This window comes from Lagopus leucura, unplaced genomic scaffold (assembly GCF_019238085.1).
Source record: "Lagopus leucura isolate 7727_CA_CO unplaced genomic scaffold, USGS_WTPT01 Super-Scaffold_100009, whole genome shotgun sequence".
NCBI classification, from domain to species: Eukaryota; Metazoa; Chordata; class Aves; order Galliformes; family Phasianidae; genus Lagopus; species Lagopus leucura.
In genome coordinates this window covers 25,138,321-25,152,802 of record NW_024962266.1, presented here as the reverse complement: position 1 = coordinate 25,152,802, position 14,482 = coordinate 25,138,321, and the positions used below count along the sequence as shown (strand labels likewise).

Here is a 14,482-nt window from a genome sequence, read left to right as displayed (position 1 = left end):
TTCATTCGTTCTTTAGGGAGGAGAATTCCCCGTAGTATCATTTCTCAGCATCAGCTGCCTCTAGTTAGGTCCATGGCCAATATGAAAATCCAACAGCTCGAGTCCATGTGTTTCTTCTATATGGAACTGGACATTTGAAGCCTACGTGGCTCTTTTGGTTTTGTATTGATGGCTGTTACTAGTTAACTTTACAAGTTGTTGTGAATTAACTTGCTCTTTCTTCTCCTCGAAAGGTAAATGGAGATGTTATGTTTTTATCTTTGCAGGCTGTTACCCAACTAGAGCTTTTTGGGGACATGTCCACTCCTCCTGATGTAACCTCTCCCCCAGTAAGTATCCAGGGAAACTGGATGGGGTCTTTTTCTACATCCTATTTTCAGCATGTTTATGGAGCATGTTTACAGTTCAGGTGATTGGCCATTGCAGTAGGGAGGATTTCAAAGTAGTTTTTATGTTCCAAGAAGATAAAAGTGAAGCAAATTGAATGTGGAATCAATGGTTCTTGAAGAAGTGCAAAAATATCTTCAATTTTTATTTATCTGATATAGGGTTTGGTGTCACATAAGATATAATCTGAACTGCAGATCTCCTTCCCTGGTGTTTATCAGAGCTGCATGCTTCACTGCTCTCTGTCTTGAGCTCCCTGTCTCTCTCCTGTGCTGCAGCAAGACCCAGTTACAGCTGATATATCACAACTCCTTGATTCCACCAAGCACATAGCCCAGAACTGCTATTAAAGGAGGACTAAAGAGTACAGAGAGGGAGGGCTGAATGTGTTTTGAGAGGAATGAAAGCGTTCTCAACAGGCTTTTTTGCATCATAAGGTGAAAACATAGTCATTTTCCTATTGCATTTCTGAACCTTATGTTAAGCTGTAGGGGAGTATGAATATACTGAGAAAATGAAAGTCCTCTGGAGTCTCAGGCTCAGATCTCCAAGGTATTCTGGAGGATGTCTGGGACTAGGTACTCAAAGTCCTGTCTCATTGCCCTTAGCTTGCTCAATTAGACTGTGTTTCTCCTTTAATGTGGACCTATGGTTCTGGTCCTGTTGGTTGACTGGAAGCATTATTATATCTTGCAGATATTTCATTTACCTTTACTGTTTTTCTACACTAATGCCTAAGTCTGTAGCTTATACAGGCTGTCACCTAATGGCTAGAATCACAAGTCTGTATATTGATATCTGTGTGTGATATAGCCCAGACAAAGCTTGTTTTTATTTTCCTGTGGTACAAATTCTCTCTCATTTCTTTTTCTCCTGTCTCCAGCACATTCTAATACTCTTTATTTCTATTGGTTTTTTCCTTCTACATCTTTCCATTCTTTTTTTCTTTCGCTTTCTTTCCTCTAAAACTGTGAGCTTCAGAGGTGCAACAGCAAGTATATGCTGCAGCTGATATGTATCGTTTCATTCTGTTCCTGTCCCGTTGCAGACTCCTGCTACTCCAGGTGATGCCTTTATCCCATCTTCATCCCAGTCACTTCCTGCTAGTACAGACATGTTTGGTTCTGTACCTTTCAGCACTGCTGCCGTACCCTCAGGTAAGAAATCTCCCAAAAATATGGGTTTGGTTCAAATTTGGTCACCAGTTCTCAGCTCTGACTTGCATTTCAATCTTCAGGGCATTGATTTTGTCCACTGGAAGTGGGAAGGATTTTGAAGGCAGTGCTGCAGGGCAAGGCAAAACAATTCTTTTACAAGCCAAAAATACGTGATTGTGAATTTAGCAACATTATTAAAAGGAAAACCCAAAAATGTCACTGGAAGTTCAACAGCAGTTTAGCCATCTGTATAACATACCTTCTAAGTACAGCTGCAAGAGAGAGAAAAGCAGCTGATTTAGCCCTGGTTTCTTTGCAATTGCAATGAATATCTTGTGCTGTCTTTGGTAAACAGAGAATGAGACATGAAGGATTTGATTTCATTTCAAAAGTGCTCCACTTATGTAAACCCTGGTGTTTCCCATAGACTCTTCTGTGTTCCTCAAAGTGCTCAAAATTCAAAAGCCATGTAACATTCTGCACAGACATGCAAGGAATTGGGTTTTGACTGCTGATCTCTCCCTGGGATACTCAAAGCACTGCAAGACAGCACTCAACTCCATTTAGGAAGAAGAAGGAGTGCCTTCATTCAACAGTGACTTCTAATTGGTTAACTCCTTATCGGATGGGCTGTGTTGCAGTATCAGATTAGCCACCACATCTCAGAAAGGTTATGGAGATGGTGAAGTGTCTGGGGTAATATCAGGTCACTGCTTAGATGAGGTGACAGCGGGAGTGGGATAGAAGGACGCCTAGGGAATCTGTCGTGGCCATCCATACACATCTGAGTTACTGTTCCTTCTTTCATCACTCATTAACTTGGAATCACAAAGTTGGGGTTTTTTTGCCTTGCAAAGTCCACTTAAAATCAGCCACTGATTGAAACTTTACTTAGTTTTTGGTTGTGGCACATGACTGAGGTCCATGCAAATGTTCTTCACAGACACATGTGAGTAGTCACTAAGGAAGAGAAGAGCATTTTGTTCAGAAAAGGAGAAGGATTATGGCCAATATACTTCAACCTGTGTTTTTGTATAGAAGTGCTTGTAATGTGAATTCAAACATGCATTTCCATTTTCTTTGCAAGGAAAAGCTGAAGCTCTGGGATCTCTAATGTAGCTCGCATATTTCTGATTTATTGTGTGGCCTTTTCTGCATGCTCCTGACATTATTGGAATTCTTATTTTTCTGCTTTCTTTATTCTTTGAAGGTTATGTTGCCATGGGAGCTGTTTTGCCCTCATTCTGGGGACAGCAACCACTTGTTCAACAGCAGTTGGCCATGGGTGCTCAGCCTCCAGTTGCTCAGGTGATGCAGGGAGGACAGCCAATAGCGTGGGGCCAACCTGGTATTTTTCCTCCTACCCAGCAGCCCTGGCCATCTGTAGCTGGTCAGTTCCAACCAACTGCCTTCATGCCAACACAAACTGTTTTGCCTTTACAAGCAGCCATGTTTCAAGGTACCATTGCTCCTATAGCTACTGTTCCACCCACAAGCGATTCCAACAGATCAAGTCCGCAGACAGACAGGCCCAGACAGAAAATGGGAAAAGAAATGTTTAAAGATTTCCAGATGGCTCAGCCTCCACCAGTGCCATCAAGAAAACCAGATCAGCCTTCCCTCAGTTGTACCTCAGAGGCCTTCTCAAGTTACTTTAACAAAGTTGGGATGGCACAGGAAGCAGATGATTGTGATGACTTTGACATCTCTCAGTTAAATTTGACTCCTGTGACTTCCACGACACCATCAACAAACTCACGTGAGTGTTCGTATCATTTATGCCATAACTTTCCTCAAATGTGACTGCTCCTCGAAGCATTTAACTTTTCATATAGTAAATTGCAACACAGATGTAGACTGAGAACCTTCATGCATGGTCTGGCTTATTAAATACATTCCAGCCATAAAGAAAAGTGTTACAGAGACCATTGAAATCAACAGCCCCGGTAGCTGCAGCCTGAAATTTAATTGCTAATAAGACAGTAATATATGCTCTGTGCTAGGGACGTGCCAGCTGGTTGGAAAATGCGGGTAACATTCAACCTTATAAATGATTTTTCTTCATCCCGTTCAAGGCATACTTTGCACAAAGTAGGAGATGGGTATTTATTCTAATTGCTTGATGTGTTGGACATGTGGGGAAATTCATTGAGCAGCTGTAAAATGAGCTTAGCATGGCCATAGCATGGAGATGGGGGATTTTGCAGATTGCTGAAAAGGAATTCAGGAGGCATTTACCAGCGGCCAGTCAGAGACCTGTGTTTTGCTTATCTGCCGTAGGGCAGGCGACTCACGCATTCCTAATGTGATGTAGCAGTGTCTCCTTGGTTCCTAAAGACATGAGCCAGATGCAGCCAAACTTAATTTGGAAGCCACTGAATGAAATCAGACCTACAGAATCGATAATGACTTCTCTGTTTAAATTTACATCTTCCAGCTCTTTGCTGAAAATGGTTTTCGGGGGTAATGTAAAGTAATGTAAGTTGAGGGCTCTAGAGCATGAGCAAATTTTGTGCTGCTGTGTCTCTGTGAACAAATGAAGAGATAAATATTCTATTGCTGTCACCTTAATCTTTGTTTAGCTCCAACCCCTGCACCCAGACAGAGTTCTCCATCGAAATCATCAGCATCTCATACCAGCGATCCTGCTGCAGATGACCTCTTTGAAGAGGGGTTTGAAAGCCCAAGCAAAAGTGAGGAGCAGGAGGCTGTGAGTAGCAATAAGGCTTCTAAATACTGATGAGCCCTTTTTAGCTTAAAAAATGCTGTTTGGTAGTCTCAGAGATCACTGTTCAAGTAGGACTGGGTGGTATTTAAGGGGGAGCTGCATTTGCAGATTTGATTTTATAGCTGGGAACATCAGCATGGCATTTCTGTTGATGTGTCCTAATACTGCATGCAAGGAACCAAACTCAGAGTTCATATCTGAAGTTTATACACGTTAACTGTATCCAATGTACCAACATGCACATACTGATGGTAAGGGAGTCCAAGGTAAAATGACACGAGTGCTGAGGATGCAGAAAGAAATGCGAGAGGCTGTGTGTTAAAAAATGATGGTTGATGTTGTCTTCCACATTCTGGCATCCCAGTTGCTTCCCTCGTTGCATTCCTCAATGTTCTGGCCCTTGGTATTTCTTTGCCTTAGACTCAGTGGACCAAAGCAAGAAATATTATCAAAATGAAGCGACGTTGAATCACAAGGTATCTTAGGCAGATAAGAGCCTAAGTGAGCCAAAGGCAAGAAGGAGTCTATACAAAAAAAGGACCCAAATGTACAAAATGATAGATATGGTCCTTTCCTGCCTTCATCAGCTGTAGAAAAGCATTATGGCTTTTGAGAACATATCAGTGGTGAGGTCTCACTTTCTGGTTTTCATGAGATAGGATGTACTTGTTATGCCCACAGCATGAAAATAACCTCATGTTGACTTTTCACTTTCTATTGTTGAGAAAAAAAGGTGTTATGTTCTTGTATTCTAGCCTGATGAGTCTCAGGCCTCATCCAACAGTGATCCATTTGGTGAGCCAACTGGCGATACTATAAGTCCACAGGTCGGTAGCTAGATAGCGCAGGTTGGGGTAGGTATCTGTCCTTTTTTTCTCTACACCCTGAGGTGCTCACTTATGCTTCCACCAGTGCCTACCATTGCTTTCATGGATGCATGGTTTGCTTTTTCCTTTTCATCTCTTCCTTCTTTTCCTCTCCATTATCCACAGCGTATTCCTCATGCTCGGTGGTTTGCATGGCTTTTGCCATTCACTATGTGTTGCAACTTATGCGAATGTGTGTGTTTCAGCTGCCTGCATGCTTTAAAGAAATGTAGACTTATTTTACTTTGTGTTCGAATTCAAAGGGGGGATAGGGAATCTGAGCCACTACCAATAATGTATTATGCAGAACAGTTTTTTATCAAACCCGTTCTGGCCTTTAGTCAGTCGTAACGTATCAAATGGGATAAGACATCTCTCCCATAGACATAAAAAACATTAAATAAAATTATGTAATGATACAGGAATACCTCCACTCAAAATCAGTGTGATAATCAGTAGAAGCAGCACATGTATTATCTGCATGTAAAAATTATTGAAATGGGTTTGTGTACTTTTATCTCCAGTTGCAAATTAAAAGCATCTGAAAGTTATGATCGCTGATATTAGCATTGGCCAACCGATGTTTTCAAAATTATTCTTCAAAAATTATTCACTGACACCTAGACAGAGGGAAAAGATGATCTTTTTCATCTTCTGTGTTACAGAACACATTGGAAAATGTGGCTGCTGGTGGATGTTCTGTGATTTGTTTCAATACAATATATATGTTCTACCAAAGAGACAGTAAAACTGCAAAGTGTTATGAGTGCTGAGCATTGTTATTCCATCCAAATACTCTCCAGTGTTACTATTTGAAGGATATGTTTCATTATCTTCTCCCTGTCTGCCATTCGTGTTTTGTATTACCCAAATATGTGACCTGATACTGCTTCTGTGCTTCAGCACAGAGCTCCTGGAACAAATCCACAACAGTGGTAGAACCCTTTTTATTTTTCTACAGAAATCACTCTGTGTTTACCAGTGACTTATCTGCCCTGAGCCTGCATAATCGGTTTCAACTCAAACTTAATAGTTTCATTAGGAGTCACTTTGTACACTTAAATGTGGTTAAGAAAAAATGTCTTACAGTAACTTAGCTTTGATCCACTTGGGAGTAATAAGATTATCTCTTAATAATATGTAGTGCTGAGAGGAGGCATCTCCCCCTTCTTCTGCTTCACCAACACAAAGCTCAGCAACTGGGGGCTGAAGCAAAAGCAGTGTTAAGCCTTGTGCTTCCACGAGTCTAAAAATGACAGTGTAAAGATAGAGTCAAGCTGGGCTGGCTGCTTAGCAAGAACATCCGTTGGTTATTGTACACCAACATGAGCTGCTTGTGCAGATTGATGGTGCCACATAGCACCATTTGCCTTTGTCTGACTCCACCAGCCCTGGTGCAGCCAGCTGTCCCAGCCTCAGCCCATTTCAGGGCTTCTTTCTTAGATCAAGAAAGAGGATTTGACTTTTAGCTGAATCCCACACTCCACAGACCTACGTGCTTTTGTTTATTATGGTTCATCATCGTCAGAATCACTCAGGAATTCATCACAAGGAAAATAGTGATAAAATCTCTTTCTAATTTTCTGCTGCTAAGATAATTAGCATCATTTGTGAGCTAACCACACTCATTTACCTATCAGCAATTCTGGAAGTAGCTGGAAGCAGTAGCTGAAGGCTGTCACTGCATAGTGCTGTGTAAGGCAGTCAAATGAAGGACCCCTTTTGTTCTCTATGTATATAACACTGAAATACTTTATCTTACCTGGAAAGTAAAAGTTTGTATGTTGTCATTCCGTATTTTTTCTATAGTTGCTGTTAGTCCTTGTACAATCTGGCATAAAATTAGATATAATTATCCAAAATATATTCCAGGAATTGTTAGATAATGCTAGTAATCATCGTATTACAGTAACTCCTAAAAGCTGTAGATAGGAATAGGAAGCTGAAGAAGACTGGATCTCTCCAGTGAAGTTACACTGGCATCATTGTACCTCAGTACTGTGCCATCCAGCAGCAGGCTGTAGGAAATCCACTTGCTGAAACCAACCCATCTAGTTCTGAAGCCTGCTATCATCACAGTGATGGAAAATCTAATCTCCATGGAGAATTATCAGCTCAGGACTTACTACTGCATTGTGTACTGAGCCCCTGATTTGGGGAGAAACATAATGGAGAGAAATATGTAGTACAAAAGAATCACAGTCTGCCTAAAAGCCACTTCTGCGTGCTAGATGGAGCTTACTTCCCTCTGTCAGAACATGGTTCTTCACACCAAGAACAGCACAGCATACAGCTCAGATGAATGGACTCTCAGCAGCAAGACATAGCACTGTGTTCAGAAATTTCAAATAGACTTCCTGGGGTTTCTGTGAAATCAGCTGTGCCCATGCAGTATCTTCACTTACTTCGTCTTGATGTATTCAGAGTACTTGCATGCCTAGTACTTTGTGCCCTGTGCTTTCAGTATACCTTAGCAATTTGGTTTCTTGGTTCCTTCTGATGCCCCATGATCTCATTTAGATGCAGTTCAGCATCTTCCAATAACTATCTTCGTTTCTCTGTATTTCACCTCTTCCTTTTGTGATCTTAACACTCTCAAAATCCTCATCCTACCAGTAGGCATTCTTACAGACAGCTCTGCTACAAATGGCCAAGGGTTCTTTGTAGGTAAATGTGACATTTTATGGATCAGTTACGTATTTGTCCCTTTATGTTTGGAGATAAGGAGCAGCCAGGCCTGATTTTCAGTACATCAACTATTTGCAAAACTGTTCATGGTAAGATTTGTATCTAGTTGTCTTCCCTTTGTACAGGAGTAGTGTGGAGGATGAATAGAGTGAACAGTAAATAGTGAGACTGCCATCTTCAGCTGATGTACACTTAACCCCTGCTGCTGTCTTTAGACTGGGTAGTGGATAACTGTGGTTAAAAGAGAGTGGAAAGTTGTCAGTATGCCCTGAATACTGGGATCTGTTGTCAGAAATGCTGCCTCACTCCTTATGGACAAACTGATTCCTGAAGGCAAATTAGCAGCAGAGTGAAAGTTCTAAAAGGGAATAAAGGGATATTTGGTAATGAAATTAACCCAATAAAAGTACCTCCAAATGCTGGAATAAATGTAGTTTATGCTATATGCTTCCCAGTCCAACACTTGCTCTGGCAGTCATTCACGAGAGATTCTCAGGAAACCTTCAAAACATTTGTGGCTAGAACGTATCTTCCTCAAAAGCTTGTTTGGTTGTTCTTTGAAATGTGTGCAGACAGTTGTAAGCCCTCAAAGTATGTCACACCCTTCATGATGCTATCAGCACTGTCAGGAGAGCAACAGTGCATTTGAATATTTGTCTATCAGCTTTTGGTGGGACTTGGGTGGCCCGCTGCCATCTCCCATCTCGGACCATGTGTCGTTCTTTGTGATGAATGTTCCTAATAATTTCAGTCAGCTCCAGAATAGACTGCTAAAAGTCTTTATCTAGGCTGTGACCATGCAGTTGGCAGAGATGTAACAACTCAAGGACAAAATACTGGCTTCATCTGAGAATTCAGACAACCTCAGGAGGTCGTACAAAACTGCTTCTGCAACCTGCTACTACTTTCTGCCCCCTTTCTGTTGCACTAGGAATCTGGGTGTGCTCAGACATCACAGGCTGTATTTGTAGGATCTGTTGCCATCATTCATCTGTCTCAGTAGGAACTGAATGGAATTCAGAGAGAAATTAATGATGACTTTAAGTGACCTATTCTCGCCGTAGGATCTAGAGCTGTTATTCTGCAAGAAGACACAGCAGCAAGCAGAATTAGGAACCTTAGAAATAAGTTAATAGGTTGTGCACTTGGAATGGATCACAGTTTCTGAAACTATCATTTCAGGCCCCGTTTTTGTGCTTGTTTATTCATCATCACATCCCCAGGGAACATGGATATTATCAGAAACAGAGAAATCCAGACTAAGGAGCAAAGGCGTCCTACAAACGTGCCTTCCTCTCACTCCTATGATTTTCTCACTTGCTCCCTCCTCCTGTCTATTTTAGTATAGGCCAGTTCTTGCACTGGTTTCTCAGCTCTTCCAGTGTCTCCAAGCCCACCTGAAGTAGCCTAGTACCTTCCATTTCTCCACTTTCTTCCTCTGAACAAGAGACAACATACTAGGTGGCCTGAGTGCTTGTTTATTGACAGTACAGCAATTCAGTTAGGGAACAAGTTCTATGAGCTTTCTGTGTAATGAGGTCATTAAAAGATCCCCATCTTCTGCACAGCAACTGGTGTTCAGGACACTTGTGGTAATTTAGTGTCTTTGAGACTTCACTATGATTTGCTTCAGATTGGCTATTGGATTCAGAAATCATTAAGGAGAATTGACAGAAAAATAGATGGAAAGTGTAATTCAATGGCTCTTGTTTTCTTAGGAAGGGATCCCCAGAATGATAGGAGTGTTTCTATACTACAGTTCATTATTTTTCCATAACCAGAATTTAGCAGAGTTCATCTCTTGTTAGTAGTTCTCAACTGTTGTTTTGTCATTTATTTTTTTTCTTTCCAGTTTGTGAATGCATGGCATCCTTCTTGATGCTAGAATTACAGACTTTTAAACTACTCTATACTTGAGACTAAGAGATATTCCTGGGCAGGTTTGTAGTAAGAACACAGACACCTTTCAGCCACAATCCCTAACTGGCAGGTTGCTATATTTCTGTGGCAAATAGAGGCTAATTATATTAAAAATAGGCAGAATTGAGCCATGGGCTGTTAATGGGTGAGTAGGAGTTACTGGTCTTACCACCAAAAGATATTTAAATATTGCTTGCCGAATGTACTATGTCCTACTTCATTAAATCAGCATGCAATTGAGAAGATGTATTGCACTCCTGCTTCCCTTCACTTGCATCCCCAGCACAAGATTCTCGTTTTGGCTGGCGTTCCAGCACTCTTATTTCATGAAACTGAATCATTTGAGCCTGCCCTTTCTGATCAGTCAGCCAGGAGTAAAACCAGTGCTGAGAATCTATTGCAAAGGGCAAAGAAATCTCTGCAGGCCTCACCTCTACAATTCAGTACAACTTGCCTGGAGCTTTGCACATAGCAGGGTGCCTTGCAATGATGAAAGGACTACCCGTGTAAAAAGAACAGCTTCCTAACCAAGTCCTGTGTTACATTTTGTGAGCCAGCTCACCGACACAAGCCCAAATAGATATTGAATCTGTTGGAGATTTCTCCCATGTCTGCTGAGGGCCAGATGTTAATACCTTTAGATTGGATGCAACTTCACTTGTAGTGGGTACATAATGTTATTCAAAACCGCCAGGAACCTCGTTGTCTCATGCAGTAGTGTAGGCACAAATCCCTACTGCTTACCACAGTGTTGTTTGTTGTGCAAAATGTTCCTTAAAATTGGAACAACTAACAGATTTTAAACATGATGTGTCTCTGGAGTATGTAAATGTATCGTACGAAAGGAAAAGTCTCTCCTCAACAGTTTCTGCAGTGAGATTCAAGAGAGTTCTTAACTCAGCATTGCACAACATACTTGTAGATACCTAGATATTTGGGTGTTTTAACTTGAGGCAATGTACACTTGGACTTCCCCTGTCCAACACGCCACTTCAGTCAGGTATCTGATCTGCGATTTCATATCCTGATTCTTCAGTATCTCCTAATTTGAATGCTACTCTTCAGAACAGGAGCCATGTCAGTATGTGAGGATGTAGGTGAATGCTACTCTAAACGGAGCCTCCAAACACAAAGGAAAACATTTGCTTTTTAAGCATCTACCAGAAACTGCATAACCCGAAGTTGCTGGAACCCTTCAAGTGTAATTTAACAGCAAAACCAGATGCTGCCATTTGTCTTCTTATTTCATCCCTGCAGGCTGATGAATGCACATCAGGAGTGCTTTGGGGCCAATCATACAGAATTGAAAACACTCAATTGGAAGCCTTGTATGCCATCTTATCTAATCTTTCTTTTTTCTTTTTTCTTTTTTTTTTTCTCTGTAAAAGACCCATTTTTTTGGTTTGCTGGTTTGCTTCCCTTTGGATCTGTTCCTAACGCAGTAATAGAAGTAAAAAGCAGAAGATATCAGTGAAACATCTCTGCTAACACTTTAGTTCTCCTGCCTTTTAGTTACATTTCCTATGGCTTTTCTATGGAGGGCATAAAAAGAAGGCGAGTTGGTATTTCTGCTTCTAAAACCTTCCCAAACAATCCTTGTGAAAGCCCTCCTACCTGTCACTGGAGGAAGCTGTTTGGGGAGTCAACAGGTCTCAACTCTCCTGTTTCTCCTTTAGCTTTTACTGCTCTTTTTGCTCTATGGAGGATCACTATCAGTTCTTCACAGATGCCATTTGCAGTGTTGAGCTGCAGTCAAGATGCACTGATGAATTATCTCAGAATAATATTAGAAAACAAGTTTCATACACTGAGAAGAAAAATCAGGCATCTAAATGGGAAAATGACCTAAAAAAATACAAAAGAGCATGATTTTCACTCAAAATACACAAAAAATAATAGTAAAAAAGTTACATCATTGTGAGAATCATTGAGAATCATTGAGAAATGAAAGCTGTTTGCCACTTGAAGTGTATGTTCAGATGAACATTGGGCATGAACAAAAGGTGGGGGCATGTAATTCGAGTCTCCATCATGGACTGTTGAAAGTGACAGTAGCCAACAATGAACTCCTCTTGCAATGATGCCAGGTGGCCCTTGGGTGACCAGTTCTTTCCATGTATCTGTGTACCTTACAGACATTAGAGGACACTTCTAGCAAACACATCTGATGTTTTGAAAGGCCTTTATTTTCCCTAACAACTCAAAAAAACAACATCCTTTGTTCCCCTTTTCTTCTCTTTCCTTGTTGCTTTCCTTTGCAGTCTTCCCAGGTTGAGCACATGCCTGAAGAGTGGCCTGGTGTATGTCAGCTTTCCACATTAATTAGTACAGATTTTCTCAGAACTGGCAGTGATAGATCATTCTGCCAGCTTCGTGTCTGCAGTACATGAAAATTGGCATAGGTGGGTTCAGCACACAGGATGTGAGATGCAGTTATTTACTCTCACTCATCTCTTCTGATTACCTTTGGATTTTCAAGGTCATCGGATGTATTTGCCTCTTGCTGTGGATAATTTCAGCAGCCTTTATTTAATCATTCAGAGAGATTTTGCTCATTCTCTCTTAATGTTCATAGTGTGCTCAGGGCTTCTTGTAGGTAAGAAATAGGGAAGAAGTGTCTCTGCAGGCTGCAGAAATGGAGCATCTTCAACAGCAGCGATTACCAATCAGTGCCACCTCCTGCCAGATGTTTCTGTGTTCTGCAGTGCCCAGTGCTTTGCCAGCCTTCAAAGGGTTTTGCCTAAAGTCAGCTTTTCTGGTACTGCTGTACATGAGTTGATTTGAACTTGGTTAAATTCAACTCTGTGGTATGGTATTTGAATATTTATCAAGCTATGGAGAGTTAATGCAGTATGGCATTAATTAGCCTTTTTGCCTATCTTGTTCTTTTCTTAGATGTCATTCTTAGTTTAATAAATTAGCTTCTGGAAATGAAGGAGAGTGAATTGCAGGCTCCGTTTGGCTGGTTTGCCTCACTCTGCAGCCAGGATGAACCTAGTATTTCGAAAGCACCAGGTGTCAGCTATGAAGTAGCACTGAAAATACAGCGGCTTTCCTCAACATCTAGGAAATTCCTAAGAAAAACCACCATTCTTTCCTCCCTGCTTTAACAGCTGTACTAACAGCTACGCAGATCCCTAATCAAGCTGTTCAGAGCCAGCTTTTCTCGTTCTTCATAGGAGGCACACACCACATACACCACATCGCTCTGAAAATCCTATTTTCAATCCCGTCGCAGCTTCGTTAGCTCAGCTTTCAGCAGTAGTTTCTGCTTGCAGTTGTCTTCCTATCTGAGCTGTGTGAAATCCATGGCTGAGTACCGTTGCTGTGCTGTTGGGTGGGATGCTCAGCCCGACGTAACAGCCTTTTGTGCCAGCTGCATTTCTGGCCCGTAAACTTCAAAACACCCAGTTGTACAAAAATCATTTCATTTCTCCATGTGTCTATGCCCAGCAATACCTCCTGAGGATCGGTGCACAGCCAATATGGAAGAGGAAATTGATTGTAAGCATGCCTCTCCCGAAACAATGTCATATTTCCTTCACAACCCAACCGGGGTGCCGCGATCGCTCAAAGCAGCACAGAAAACAAACGCTTCCTTTGGGTTTTGACTCACGAGGTATTGCTGTCCTCAAGCAGATGTTGTGAAAATGTTCTCAAAATGTCTGGAGACATTTCCGCTTATTTTATTTTTATCATCCCCAGGAAGCAGAACCTCTCTACGCCCAGATCAACAGACCTAAGAAATAGCATTGGTACGGGCTTGCGGTGCTCCGAGACTCGAATGAAACCCAACCACCTGGCAGGCCTTTGGCTCTCTTGCTTTTTTCCGATTGATTTTGTCTGGCAAGGATAGATGATTGCCCTCCTGGACCGGCTCTATGAGCGTTCCTGACAATTTTTGGCAACCGATGGCAGATCCCTATGGCAGCACAAAGTGACAGCTCCCTGCTTAGCGCACCAGGAGTCCGGCCCTGTCTCCACAACTCATGGGTATCCAGACTAGGAAATCTCACTACTCGCTCTTCTTTTCAACATTTCTTGTCTTGTGTATGCCACATATAAATAATGAGCATTCCTTTTCTTTTGAGCAAAAAAAAGCAGAATCTGTATGTAGCAGTGGCATTATCATTCAACAGCCTTTTGGGCACAAGTCGGCACTTTTTATGTCATGGTGACATGTTTTTCATCATCATTTACATCAGGCTGATCCTGAGTTGTTTTGTTTTTCCTTGTGTAGGCATATTTAAACAGCAACAACAGAAAAACACTGGCAGTGTCATTTTTTTTCTATTTCTTATTCTGTAGTTTTGTATGAGTGACAGATCCAAGAGCAAAACGCCTCCCGCGGAAATGATTCTTAACTTGAAACCACAGAATAAAACTCTGTTGTTTATCCATCCGGACTGAAAATGTTGCCAAATGTACCTTTACGTTCTAGCGCATCATGAGGAAGAAATGCTGCTTTTCTGTTTGAATACTCATGTTGTGGGTAGAGAAAGGACATGGAATCCCACTGATGGAAGAGACGGAAGATTCAGTATTTCCTAGGAAACTCTAAACAAAGTACAGAAAAGGAATATTTTTATTTCTTCGATATCTTGCTGCTGTAATGCTATGCAGACAAGTGTTTTCTTCTCTGTGTGCCATTTTTGATGAAAAAAAAAAAAAATCATTTGCCAAATAATACTGGTATGATTCTGGTTTAGGAAGTTGGATGAAACGGACTTTAAAAA

General features: G+C 41.4%; 1 protein-coding gene across 3 annotated transcripts in view; it reads left to right on the top strand.

The window, feature by feature from the left end:
- The window catches only part of DAB1 (DAB adaptor protein 1), a 123,834-nt gene extending 109,365 nt beyond the window's left edge, over nt 1–14,469 (top strand). For 2 of the 3 annotated variants that reach the window (XM_042873753.1, XM_042873754.1), the window contains 6 exons: nt 267–329; nt 1,436–1,544; nt 2,755–3,303; nt 4,127–4,254; nt 5,028–5,126; nt 13,452–13,500. In XM_042873753.1, the coding sequence (XP_042729687.1) occupies nt 267–329; nt 1,436–1,544; nt 2,755–3,303; nt 4,127–4,254; nt 5,028–5,111 (933 nt within the window). In that variant the 3' untranslated portion in view covers nt 5,112–5,126; nt 13,452–13,500. Of the gene's footprint in view, nt 1–266; nt 330–1,435; nt 1,545–2,754; nt 3,304–4,126; nt 4,255–5,027; nt 5,127–13,451 lie in introns of all 3 variants that reach the window. The other variant, XM_042873755.1, reaches the window with a different exon arrangement.
- Nucleotides 14,470–14,482: the final 13 nt, after the last annotated feature.